Source organism: Anarrhichthys ocellatus, unplaced genomic scaffold, assembly GCF_004355925.1.
Source record: "Anarrhichthys ocellatus isolate YVR2014 unplaced genomic scaffold, GSC_Weel_1.0 scaffold2, whole genome shotgun sequence".
Taxonomy (NCBI): Eukaryota; Metazoa; Chordata; class Actinopteri; order Perciformes; family Anarhichadidae; genus Anarrhichthys; species Anarrhichthys ocellatus.
The window spans coordinates 2,161,770-2,176,308 of record NW_022280032.1 but is presented as its reverse complement, the minus strand read 5'-3'; the positions used below and the strand labels follow the sequence as shown (position 1 = coordinate 2,176,308).

At 41.4% G+C, this 14,539-nt stretch overlaps 1 protein-coding gene across 14 annotated transcripts in view; it reads right to left on the bottom strand.

Annotated features, from left to right (window-relative positions):
- The window catches only part of mgat4c (mgat4 family member C), a 108,646-nt gene that overhangs the window by 5,479 nt on the left and 88,628 nt on the right, over window positions 1–14,539 (bottom strand). For all 14 annotated transcript variants that reach the window (XM_031867050.1, XM_031867058.1, XM_031867140.1 and 11 more), the window contains 2 exons: window positions 832–983; window positions 68–215 (listed from right to left, as the gene is read on the bottom strand). In XM_031867050.1, the coding sequence (XP_031722910.1) occupies window positions 68–215; window positions 832–983 (300 nt within the window). The remainder of the gene's footprint in view (window positions 1–67; window positions 216–831; window positions 984–14,539) is intronic.

The window sequence follows — 14,539 nt, the reverse complement described above, 5'->3', positions numbered from 1 at the left end:
CTGTAACTCCCCCAAGCGCATGAAAACAGTGTATGTAAATTTCTCTTTAAACAAACATTAAACTTACTCTTGCGGTTCAGCGGGGTACCAGCGAGATAACGATACGTGACATTAATGGTTCCAGAGGAATTACTCAGGTCTCTGAATGTGTGAACGTATCGCTCTGCGCTCGAAGGGTGGACTGATGTTTCCCTGAGCTGCCTTTTATCTCCTTCCTGGAACACAACATGAAAAACACAACATAACTTTGCATTATGAACAAAGGAGAGAAAAAAAAAACATGTACAAGCTGTTATAACTACTGCAGAGAAGGGACAGGAAAGTCATCATGCAAATTTCAATTTCTACAGTGAACAATTCAAATGAAGGGAAAAACTTGTCTCGAACATCCTGTAGAAACTTGAGACAATATGTGTTTTGACGTGGCAGAGCTAACCCTTAACGTTTGGAGACAAAAGGAACCTTAAAGCCGCTACAGGCACTTTGCATAGCCCAGCAAGTGGAGCTGAGAAAAAAGAGCCGGAGAGCCGGAGATGCGAACGTTCTCTTAATAATTTAAATAACAAACACAGATAATGTACTGTGATCACCCAGTTTTGATGGCACCATGAATAATAAATAAACGATGATTTCAACTTGGGACCATGTTATAAAAAATTCAAACATGTTTCCTTTAAAACAAGCAATTATAAAAGGGACAAGTGCAAGAACACATCCGGTTTCAAAGGCATATTTGGTGAAATGTGTTTGTTCAGAATTTAAGAAGGAATACTTCATCTAAGATTCTAATTCGGGAAATGCTAAGAACATGCGCGACTCAAATGTACTAACCAGCACGTAGCCATCTTCAATGTAGAGGTTCAGGAAGAGGAGGAAGGTGATGAGGAAGCCGAGGAAGGGAATAGTAGAGCGTTTCCTCAGACACCTCATCTTGTCCAGGGATTTCCACACCAGCCTCATGCTGTACAGGCTCTCACTGGGATCTGAATGAGAAGCACATGAGAAACAGTTTGAGTGTTGGACGCCGCATGCCAAATAAGTTGCCATTTTTGTCAAGCATCAACAGATTGTGAAGGAATTCATTTTAGGACCACACGGCCATGTATGACGCAATTATCTTCCACCAGCATCATAATCATTTATCAACAGACTTCCAATTATGTGTGATAGAGTTGATATGCAGCCCAGTATCAGGGCAGTCTGTGAAATAGTTACCAAATGCAATCTATTGGTTCGTGTACAGAGACACTTTCTTGTCCCTCAGGACGAAAATAATGCGAATGGAAAGTTAATTAGGAGCCTCATTCAGATACAGACACACAAATTCAATGCATCCATAAGACTAAGCAACACTCAGAGCATATTATTATAATAGCCAAAAAAGACGACTATTGGGCGGCGGTAGTGGAGGTGGATGGGTCCAACAAACGGGGCTTTCAACCAGAAGGCCGTTGTTTGACACCACGTTGTGGTTTCAAATGTATTGTTTTTGTTGCCTAAACTTAACTATACGTAGTTATTTCAAGCAACACGGAAAAATGTGTCCCTTTAAACACAACCAATACATTGCATTTTGAGACTTTTTCCACGAACTGCTGTAAAATTGTGCTGTGACACTTAAGTTAATGCACTATACGAGGGGACAAAATCTTGGGTAAACGTTACAACCTTGTCATACTGGCTGTCAGAAGATAAGCACAACAACTTATCAACTCACATAGTTCAATTAGTTTATACCCCTTAACCTGTCATTAAATCATCTGAGCGGCGTTTTAAAAGGAAGACATCAGTGTCTTTCAGATGTTGAGAGCTGTACGTACACACATCGAGAGGCTTATGAGCAGCAACGGAAGCTGTAGCACAAACAGTTTCCAGCAGGAACAGAATTATGCATCAGGGTCGGTCACACCACGATTGGCAAGTCCTCATAGCAGCTGTAAAACTACAACTGGCTGAGGGAGAAAAAAGCCGATAAACAGCAGAAGTAGCAGCCTACAGACGTAACAGCGGCGTTGGTCTTTTCTTTGCCAGCAACTAGGCATCAGCGTGAGCTTTTGTTCCACTGCTGTAAAACCCCAGAGATTGCTAATAGAATACAAACTACCTCTAAGCTCCGTTCAATGACCACACACACATCGATCACCTGCACCGGGAGTCGGCCTCACCCGGGAGTCGGCCAGTCAATAGCTCTTTGTGCATTCTTGAAAACTAAATTTAACATATCCATCCACTGCGGCCTGTTCTGTGCAGGTTTCTACCCAGTGTGATTTAATCATCAGTATTATTTCGTTTACCAGTCTTTGTCCTGCTTACATAGTAAACGCATCACAAAGTACAAGTACATGTGCAAATCTGTTGTGAACTGGTTGATGGCTGCAATTTCATATAGAGAGTAAATATAAATTTAAAGAGAGTATTTCAGCTAAGTGTCTGTATGTGAAATACATTAACTACATAATTAAATTTTTAACATGATGTCAAAACAAATTAACAATTTGTTAAAATATTTTTGATTTGGTTGAAAACATTATGCATTTATGAATGAAATTTGGGTTAATTAAGTAAAATGGATCAATCTGGTGCATTTTTAAGAGGCTAGATTAATGAAGAATGTTGTGCTCCTGTAAACAATTTAATCATAAACACCTTGTTTATCTCTGGAAGCTAAATTCGAAATGGAAAATAACATTTTATTAATTCGTCCAGCTCTATATGGAGCACATATGAAGCTGATATTCTCCACATAAAACATGAGAAACTGATACAATGCTACCAGCTAGAGGCAACATTTGTCTATTCAAGCGTTTCACCCACAATATTAAATAATATCTGTAACAATAATCTCTTTCTTTGTGATCTACTGAGTTAGCAATGTGATTGACAGGTTACCAGAATCATATACGGCGTCTCTACGTCACTCCTCCGCATTCCAAATATGGTAACTTCCATTCATTGGTTGCAAAAGAACATGGTGACAGCCATAATCCAAATTGGCAACGGCGAAATCGCCGAACTTGAGGCTTCAAAACGGCAATCCACAACCCAATGGGTGACGGCACGATATCTACATCCACTTCTTATGTACAGTCTGACTTTCACCCAGAAGAACGCTGTTCATGTCCTATGAAACCCAACAAACTGACTTATTTTAACATAGTTTGGTTACGTGACTTTACTAATTCCAGCAAAAAAAAGCATAATTAATTTACACAACAAAGGGACTTATTTTAATCCAAACCACAATCTTCTCCCGAGCCCAACCAAGTCGTTTTGTTGCGTAAGTAACCCTACTTTGCTGGTGTATTTTGAAAAGAGGTTATGCATGTAATAAGCGGAAATCCACAATCCCTGAGTCCTAGAGCATCACAGTTTGAAGCACAGGGCCACTGACCGAACGTCGGTATTTGATGAGTTGGAATACTAAGTACAGGCTGAAGCACAATCTATTGCATTGCCTCCATTATATTCACGGCGTGTCTCCAGTAAATTGCAGAGTTCTGCTGGAGAAAACTGAGTGCAGCATGATGATGAGAGGCATCATTAGAGGAACCTCAGCTGATGGCTACAAGTACAAGAGTCCTCCTGACACCTGGGCTCAGGTAACTCTTGCCTTCCAGCGCCTGCCTCATTGCCTTTGGTGAGAACTCAGCAGCAGCTCTTTCCTTTCGCACAAACACAAGCCATGTTGAGACGCCTGACCTACAAAAAACTAAATGGTGTTCTGTCGCATGATCCAGTGGGAGAGCTTCAATTAAACAGCTTATCTGCAACGAGTTAGACGGGAGTTGATCGCTCAGATTGGAGTTTTGGCGTCTATCCTGATGATACAAGACAAAGCATAGGCGCCTTTCTTATTTCAATAATTCAGGAGGTGCTCAGAGCAGGAAGAGGATGAGATGCTCATCCTGCCAAAGGCGCAGCAGGGAAGGATGCTCGCTTCTCCTACCTACCCCAGACTTATGAAAAACTAAAAACATCATCATCCCTATCTCCAGTCTACTGTATATTCTTAGGTATATATAGACATATGGACGATGGTATGGATTCACTGAGAGCATCCATTAATAAGACAGAGGCACGCATGTGTTGTGTTCAGTCTTGTGGCATGAATGCAGAGCGGAGCTGCAGCAGTGAAATGGACTAAGTGTGTTTTAATGGGTGTGTCATCCTGGCAGTCACACACTCCCTCAGATGTCCCCAGCACCATTTCAGTACACGGCACACTTCCAGCAGGCTGGGGCTGTTAAATATCCATTATACACTGTGTGTGTTAACTGGACCAAATAAACCACAACACTGCCTCTCCTCTCTCGCTTGTACCCAGCAGCGCGCCGTGCACTTAACTCATATCAGCTGTCTGTCCCGAACTCCTCTTGATACCGTGTTCTCAGTAAGAAGGTTAAATCGCATTAGATTGACATAAAGGGAGCTTTGTGGCAACAACGCTGTGACAAAAGCAGTGCGCTCTAGCCGCAAGGGCCTTACAAATTAAGTACACTTTCATTCTCGTGGCTAAATGTTCAATTTCATCAAGATTCCTCGAACCTTGCATTTTTTAAATTCAGTATTCTCTGCTTTTTGTTGTCATTGTGTATGTAACAACAGACGCTAGCAGCCAGAATTTCTTCTGATTATTACTACGGTTGCTCTTTGAAGAGATGAGATGGAAAGTACGCCCAGAAAGAGTCAAAAAACCCTCGAAGGCAACTATCGACTGTTGGATCACGCCTTGGTGTTTGGAAATGGCTCTCAGCTGGAAATCTTCTGCCCATCAATCCTTGATGTCACAGCAAGCTGAGGGTTATTATGTTGCTGTGCAAAAAGATGAGTGCACAAGGGAATGAAAACGAGAAACAAGGGAATAGGAAAATGACGTGAAGAGCTCTGTATTGACTAGTATCACAAAGACAATGAGAAATTCATTTCTTAATGTTTTTCTTAATGTGTAAAAAATAATTAGATGCATAAAATTCAGTACTTGGAAAGTCATATTTACAGGGGTGCAACTAATGATTATTATCATCAATCTACAAATTATTGATTTTTTTTGTCAAATCATTCCAAGATCCCAGAGCCCCAAGTAAGCGTCTTCAAACTGCTTGTTTTGCCTGATATATTTAATTTAACATTATGAAAAATAACTGAAATGCACCCCATTTCAAAAATGTTATAAGCCAATTGAATGGGCATTATCAGTGGTTAGCATCACTACCGTTCTAATGCTGCAGTCGGGCCAAAATGAAACCTACCACTTTGTGAAAGTGAAGCTTAACAACAAAACTTCTTGGTCAGGGTTCAAGAAAAGATGGTGGTTTGGGCTGAATGTAACAGAAATATGGTAAAAGTCAACGTTGAGTTTTGATTTCACACAAGACACGAAAAGTGGTTACCTGGGTGAGGGTTCTGTGTTTGTTTGACCCATCAACCCAACTTCCTCCCTACGTGGACACGTCACTCTTCCTGACTTCCTCCTTTGCTCCCATCAATTACTATGGTCACTAGAGGTCGGCGCCTTACATCTTCGTCTTGTTCTTTTGTCAGTGATCAGCATGTGGATGGATGAAAAAGCCTTCTGAACCAACTAGTAGACATAGCAGCCCCATTTCAACCCGTATCTATGTGATCAATCGGTTGATAACAATCAAAGTGGCTGGCAAAATTCCACATTTCATAATAAATAATAAATGAACCATGCAAACGTTTCAATACTAGATAGAGTACAGGATATCTTATAAGGTAGGACCTAGTTGGTATACCTTTTGCTAGCAATATTCAATTTTTTTCCAGGTTCCAGGCAAAACATACCTTGGCAAGCTATCCCTGGATTCATCCTCAATGTCCTCCATGCTTCTCTGGCAGCCCGTATGAGATGACTGATCCAGGAATTGTCTTCTTCCCCCCTGCTGCACCCCCCCTCCCTCTAATGGTGAAATCTGACAGAGGCAGACTTCAAATGGAAAACAAGGAGCTCCCCAGTGAGGAGAAGGCAATTATGGTCTGGCCTGATGTGCAACCAAATGCCAGGAATTCTATATCACACCAAAAAAAAAAGCAAAGCAATACAAAACAAAAGGCCTACCATTCCCTCGCCATTCGTAATGGCTTGATTGCTGCTGAGTGGAAGCCATCCTCCTGCATGCCAACGATACAACAATTTTTTTTTACTTTTCAAGTGCTATGAAAGGGGAGCGAAGAGCAAGAGTGAATGGGGGCAGAAAAAAAAGGTAAGGACTGAGCAGAGCGGCACTAACATGCCACAAACATGAGTCAAGTTGCACAGTAATTTCACATCCCATCTTCCCAAAGTTGTCCCTTTAAAAGATAGTCCCACAAAAGTGAAACCACAATGTGAGGATGCCTCGGAGAACACGTGGCTCAGCTCAGGAGTAACACCTGCAAACCTGAATAGATTGCTTTTTACAAAAAAAGAAAATGTGTAGAATATCAGCATAATGAATTCATTCCTTTGAATGCCGGCTGGGAACTGAGAGGGAGAATAATGAAGATACGATTTGAAAATAAAATGTTCTCGTGTGGAAGTCTCAGGTATACACACAACATTGAGTTCCTCCATGTGTTATTCAGAAATCAAAATAACCTCATAACAAACACTTTCTTGCCTACTTGAATAAACTCTCAACTCTCCATTTAGGCCACACCGCTTCTAAAATGTGAAGCTGCGTTCCTGTAATGGGAAAAAGAACCTAGATGGGAAACTCATTGTGAATAAGAAAATGGGAAAAGATTCATGAAATAGGAAGCAGAAAGCAATTCTACCTCATTTCATCTTGTTATCTGTTTTACATTATTTCCCCTGGGTATCCTGCACCTTGCAGATATACAGCTCTGCACAAATAATCAATTAAGCCTGCAGATTTGCAGGGATTCAGCAGTTGCTTTGTGTCAGGCCTTTAGCCACTTTCAATGGATTTTCTTTCTCGATAAAAAGCTGAGGGTAACAAAGGCTTTTGTTGATAACAAAATTGTGGCGCAGGGCGGAATAATAAATCCCTTTATTATGAAATGGCTGTTTTGTTAATAATTCAAATTGGTCAAACAGTTTACCAATTACTACATCTTTACAGCACGGCAGACAAAGGAATCTGTCATTTACAAAGATTTGGCGACCCTGGTTAGACATCCACGCTCCTTATAGAAACACTGAAATGATCTTAATTAACGGGAAGGAATGGGGAATTATCTGTGAGGGTGTTATCAACGCGCTGTTACCGGGAGATCCACCGTGTAATTCCTGTAAACCATGTGTCGCAACAGCCAACCACGTTTCGAAATCATCTCCACAATACTAATCTTCCAGAGGGAGTCGTCATGTTGTTTGAGGCGACAACACAAACTCTTACTTTGCTTTTTTAATTTTCCTTTTGCGTCAGTAGGCTGGTTTCTTGATCATGAAATTGTGCCAGAACCTGGTGCACTTTTACCGATTCGTCAAACTTTCGGAGGCCGGTTTCGCCAAGGACCCAAAACAGATGTACGCCGCCGCGACAGCAGCGTCGCCCTCTCCATGCCTTCCCCACGGACATGCTGTCCTCCCCCCACCACCACCACCACCACCATCACTATGGCCCCCGAGGGAGGAAACAAGCAGTCCAGTGACAGCGGCACTTCCAGCTGCTCTCCCATAAGGTACCCGTGTGCAAGACAAGCCTTGGAGCGCAAAGAAAAAAACACCCAAATGGTCTCTGATACGAGAATATTTCTAAGCACCGGCAAACAGCCTTTTTCTCTGTTATGTGTCCTTGCCTTTTTTTTTAAAGCTTACACAGTGAGACGACAGCACCTTGTTCTCGTTCCAGGGTGTGTTGGAGACGTCAACAAAGCTCTTCCAATTCATCAGCGTTAAGCTTTCCCCCCCCTCCCTTTCCTTTCCTAGAGCAGGAGCGGCACAGGTGGTGGAAGCTGGAGTAGGTTCTCATGAAATGCCGAGCGTGTGCCAATCCCGTTGATGCTACCTTCAGAGCAATCAAGCATCAAAACAGTTGGAACAAAAGGCTGCGGACCCTTTCACTACCGCAGCAGGCACGCCCAGATCATCCAGTCTGTTTTCGTAATTGAAATGTGATTGTTAAGAGCTTCCTCAGATTGGTCCAAATCCCCCCCCCCCCCCCATTTGATTTCTACTTACTTGGCTGGAGAGGAAAAGCTCTCATATCATTTATAGCTCTGTGTCCTTAATGCTGTCCGGGACATGAAAAAGAGGGATTGCATTTATCATGATACACAAATGGAGTGCATCAAAGAAGTGAATGGCAACATACACGGCACTTGCTTCATCACGGAGAACTGCTGATATAAGGCTCCGAGGATGTGGTCGTGACCAAAGCTTTCAGAGTGACGCCTTGATGTTTACGTTTTAAGGTCAGAGGGAAATGCGAACGCTTTTCGCTGCTCCCGCCGCGGTGAGCATAATGAGGACGGGAGGCGTGAGAAATGATTCACATGTGGTCGAGCCTCTCCGCGGCCCCTCTCAGCAGTTAGCACTTTGACCCAGATTAGCGCTCTGCCAGGGGTGCACTTGGGAGGGATGGCGATGGAGGACTGCAATGCTGCCTGCTTATTTCCACTAGAAAACACACTTGACACGCGAGCAGTACACAAGGAGACACAAAGGAATGCACAGAATCGGTTCCTAGTTTCCGATTCCATGGCGTTCCGTACCGATATGGAGCAGTGGTGGGTAGGGTAGACAAAAGTAAAAGCAGTTATTTAGTAAAAAAATAGGTAAAAGATTATGCGTAACGTTATCTGATGTGGATACGACTGGAATTATTTCCAGTTATACAAGTGAACTTACACACGGATGTATTTGATAACGTGTCACATATACACCAGACAATATTCACAGTCTCTATTTTTCAAGTGTGATCAATAAATATAACAACACTAAAAATTTTCATTCATTGCTTGTCTCTCATATTATATTATGATTTGGCCAATGAATCAGCAAATTGTGTGCATAAAATAATGTGTCTGTTTCATCAAAACATAATTTAAAATGACATGTTACAGGGTCCTAAACTTTGATTATTCCAATAAAGAAGTCCCAGTTCCCATCACAGACCGTCACAGATCACATCCAGGTCTCTCCAATCACATGAGGACAATAAGATTAGAGAAGTGGACAAATCATCCTGAACACGTCTCGCATCAGACGACTCATTCAGGCTGATTAGGAGGAAACGCTGTGATGTTTCATTGTTAAATACTTTTAAATACAGATGTGTTCACGTCTTTGACCTGAGGAAGACCATCTGTGGCTGATCATCATATCAGAGAAGTCCACATCAAATAAAAGAGTTTCTATTGATCAGGATACACCGATAGAGCATGCCTATTTAATTGCACATACACGTGGTTGAATATTTACGTTATGACAGAAAGCAGGAGTAGTAGTTTTGTGTATATTTGATCAAACTTTTAAGCGTTTACCCAACAGACACACTTGCTGTCTGCATGGTTCTCCGATGTGATGTAACTGACTTCAGAGCAGCGTTCACGACCGGAGCATGCTGCACTGCACACTGTTGATTTTTCTCTAAATATTAGCAGCTACTTTTAACTTCGGGGGCCGTAGGCTACGCATCTAAAAACGCGCTGAAAAGGACGGCCATCCCGCTTTCATCCTCTCCTGCTGTAGCTTCAGTCACGCTGCTTTGAGCAGAGAGTCATGTGGACACGAGGCTGCGGCAGAACAACCAGCTAGTCTCACATAGCGGGACCTCCACAGCGCTGTGGAGGGGACCAGCTGACCACCTGCCTCTTAATGGATCATGTATGCATTAAATAATAAATGAAGAAAGGAAGCAAGTTGAATGTATCCATGTGAAACAGAGAAAAGATAATGATCTAAAAAGTATGCTGCATTAAAACTAGTCTGACAAGTACACTTTACTCTTAAAAGTGAATAACGTCGCCTTTTTTTCTTTGTGTAATATTTGCAATCTGTTAAATTAAGTCAATTGTTTTTTTTGGAATGAGGTTAATATTTCTCAAAGCCAATAAAGGCTTCAAACAATCAGGTTGTGCAGAACGGTTTGAGTTGCGCCCATATTTAAGAAATAAAAACACAGAGCACTGTAGTCCCAGCCAAGACCGAAAAATGAATTACTCTTTTCAACCTTGACACAGGCAGCACACTCCTTCTGTTCTTACCTTTCACAATAAAAGCCCTAGACATAACATATTTGCATTCGAGTAATTTTGCAAGTATTGTAATCTTGTACCATTAAGTTTTTGACAAGGAACTTGAATAAATACAGTTGTTTTTACAGCAATATAAAAACAGACAGAGAATTGTGATCTGTTTAACTTCCTAACACTAGCTCAATGCAGCCGATAATACATAATCAAAATGTTTTTCAAAGCAAATATTTAATTAAAAAAATGTGATCATTTATGCAAATAACCACTGTAATAATAAAGTAAAAGGATAACATTTCAAACACTTTCACGTTTTTTCCCACTGACTTCAGGATGGTTGAAATCATTTCTCGGTATAGTTACTTAGTATAAGTTAGTCCCCCTGTATGTACTCTTTCGCCGTCCAACAATTAATCATGCATCGATAAAGAATTGGATTGAGAAGACCAATCAATAATGGCATTAGTTTTGATAAAAGAAGAATCGCTAATGGGTTTGGTATCGATACATTGGTATCAGTTCCCATCCTAGCAGACACAAGCATGTGGTCTTCACCTTATCCCCATCCCTTGTGGGAGGCGGTGAAGATGCTGCCGGTGCTATAAATAATTACTTACATCTGAGACACAAGATGCTTAGTATTTGAATATTGGGTGGTACTCTCTGGGGCAAAGTTGTTCAATTAGTTCTTTGTTGCATCACATTCGTCTACTAGACTGTGTGTCTCCCCGACTTCAAACTCCCTGACCGTCCTCTGCGCCTGACGTCATGTGTCATAAACATATGCTGCTGCTCTCCTGGGGCCATTTTCTACATTAAAAGCACAGACCCACTTAGAATTAGCAGACAACAGCCTGTCATCATGTCTTCTCCATAAAAAAAAACCAAAAATGGACAGCGGCTACGAGCATGAGAGAGGATGAAAAAAGGGGGAAAAAGGCCGTTGAAGAACAGGTTAGAAAGAAATCCCCCGTCCTCTCTCTCTCTCTCCATTTGTGAGACAGGAAAAAGGATGAGGAGACTTGGCTCTGCCTTAAAAGCACTTAAAAAGCCAAGGTCACCTCCTGGTCAAATCTGTGAAATGAGAAAATGGCTGAAGGGGCAAGAGGCCGGTGGCAGATAACATGAGAATGCACTATCTCGTCCCTACACATTTAGTGCAGGGGAGGACGGGGCACTGGCAGGCCTTTCAAAAAGGCTCCGTGTTGAAATGAGGACTGGAGACACAATGAGATGGCCCAGTTTCACCCAGTATGACAGCGCATACATTCAAGGGCTCTTAGGATATGAGATTCTTGCTCAGGCAGAGGGTGGTCAGCCAAAGAGCTGAACGTGAGCTCACCGAACTAGGTTCTGCATTAAATCACAGCGGCTGAAAGTACTCAGGTGAATGTAAAGCTGCCGCCTCCATTTAGGTAAAAGTGCATCACCAATTATATGAGTAATATATAATTAAATAAACATCTATCTTCTTTAGGTGAAAATCAGAGTCAAATGTAAATTGATGTCATATGGTGGCAGTTTTTCAATGCGGTCCATTGACTCTGGCTTATCTCATAATTTGTATTTGATATACACCACCCTCACTACCTCTATTCAAATAATAGACTTGCAGCTGTGACTCATATGCTCCGACTCAATGTGCCCATAACCTATCAACCCTGTTTGCTCAAAAGAGTGCTGTCTCCTGGGGTCCCACTGTGATCTGCAATAACTCCAGATACACGTATACACGTCTGTGTTTTAATAACGTGACTCAGCTATGTCCATGGCGTGTCAGATACAAATTCGACCACACATCACCTACGGGACGGCTGAAGTTTTCAATTTAGTTTGGAGTGGAGATTGAAATCTACTCAATTTAGAGTACAGGGGTCGGGGCCATCACTCCCCAACAGCCAGGAATTTTGTTTAAAAAGTTCAGCTGACAAATTCACAATTTTAAAGCTTTTGACGATTAAATAATCTAAATCTTTCTTTTTCTGTATGCTAAATCGGGTTTATGATGCCTTTCCATCATTTCTATTTGACAATTTGTGAGGTTTTTGCAGGTTTAATACGTTATAAATGTGTTTTTCTTTGCATGAAAGATTTTGGCTTGGGGCGTGAGACCCTGTGAAAAGTGCACGAGTCTCACGTTCAATGTGTGAACATTGGCAGCCTTGCACTTAGTGTCTTAGTGTTATGTACTTCAAAGTTCCTCTGCTGGGCATATAATAAAGGATGCAAACACTAAAGCTAGCAACACAACTGAAAGGGAAAGTTAGTTTCCTTTGGAGGTGGTGGTGGTGACCAAAACCAAGCTAAAAGGAGAGTGCACATTGACTACAAACCTAACTTAAATGGGATGGCAATGTCGGCTTGTGTCGGCTAAATGTGTAAGCTGCTACCATGTTAGCCGGTGCAGCTTGTCTGTTAGCTTGGACTCGATGGATTTCACCATCGTTTTGAACTCGTTCAGGGTCACTATGTTTTGAAGTTTACGATCATAGCTTTCTTTCCCAATTCAGTTCGGAACAAAAAGTCCTGAGAACAGAGACTGCAATTATTAGATTTAAAATCATAATGATAAAAAAGCAACCCTCTGTGATCTTCTGAAATTCTATTTAAAACGGGAAAAAAAAACTTCCACCAAGCTGCATCACGGAGTTTGAACCTTACATTGGAATCACAGTACCGTTTACAAGTTAAATCAAGAAATCCGTACTCTTAAAAGTTTGGTACTTCAAAAGCAACCTTCACAATCCCGGAGATCACACGTTCTTTCCTCCCGAACGCAGGAGAATGATCAACAAGCAGAAAATGAGATACCTCAGAGGAGAAGCCCGTGTTCCCTGCCGGCCTCGCCAGCCTTGAACAGCGGAGTTCTTCTGGAGGCGGCTCTTTGCTGAGACATTGACTACCTATCCCAGCGCCAAACTGATAGGAGAATATCTTATATCCCTGCATCCTCGGAAGTCTCCCAAGTCCCCAGCATGAATATTTGATGAGATATGTGTGGGATGGCCAATCACTAAAAGACATTTATCTCCAATACCCCTGACTGGGCAGCTCTCGCTGAGCTTCTCCTTTGGTAATCAAAAACAAACATTTCATGGATGAAAAGGCCCTTTCAAAGGAACCATTGATACCACTGTAATGTATGTTTGGGATATTAGCTCGCCTACATGCTGGGAATGCACGAGGATTCAAAATGTGATACAAACGTGAAATACATTCTTTAAAATCTTACATTTCCACTACAACTATGCCTTTCAATTTTTTTATTGTTAAAATGTTTCACGATACGTTATCAACTTATCGTACGATATATTGACGTGACCGTGGTCATTTTTAGGTTTTCCAATAACCGTACAACATGTGGACATAACTCATTTTAACGTTATCAACTTACTGAACAATGTATTGACATGATCGAATTATTGTACGATATATGGACATGACCTGGATTTTTGTTGCGTGACTTTCCCACACACTCAATAAAATAGGAAAGATTTCAACTGAAAGCCCCTCCCCCTCCCTGGTGCCGCCAATTCCACACAGCAACAGCAAATCCGCTGTGGTGAAGCTAACGTGGAGGCTGTTTTTTCCTGACAGCTACTGACCAGTCAGCAAGTTTGGACAAATTAGTCCAAATTTACTTGGTTTCGAAGCCTTACCTCACAGCTCTGGTGTGGGAACATTTTGTTGCAATCTTAATATCTAATATGTAACTTTGCACTTTTTGTTAAAAAAGGTCCTGACCTTTGAGAAACGAATTGGCAGGATATACTGTACTCTAAACTCATGTGCCAAATGTTTAATATTTGACATTATCTGTGTTTTGCTTCTGTTGTATTTTATTCATGTTTTATTCATTTAGGATATTTACATTTGTATATGCCTGACTATTGCTAAGAATTAAATGTTCATTGCTCTTTGAAAGGGCGTACTTGCTTTATTATGCTATTACATTATCATTATATCAGTGCCAGTCAGTTACATCAGTGGCATACAATTGTATCAAAATTACAATTATATCATTTGTTGCTATTCTTCTCGGGACAATATTCAGATTAAGTTTCATTCTTTGAACAAAAGTTGTGACAAGCCTAACCACCACCAACAACATGATTAAAGTGCAGCCTTTTTCTTAGTCCACATCTCACCTGCCTGTGTTTGTTGTGTCTGGACTTCCATGAGTCTCCAACAGCACATGGTCTATATAATAATCAGCTATTCTGGGAATTAGGCCTGTACTTATTCAACCTTAACGACCCTGTTTGTGCCACGGCAACAGTGTTGAGCAAATTCCTGCGGTCATTGCCCAGACCTTGAGTTTTCCATCATCAGCCTATTATTTTATAACCTTGGTTATACAAAACACTGTGGCATTTGT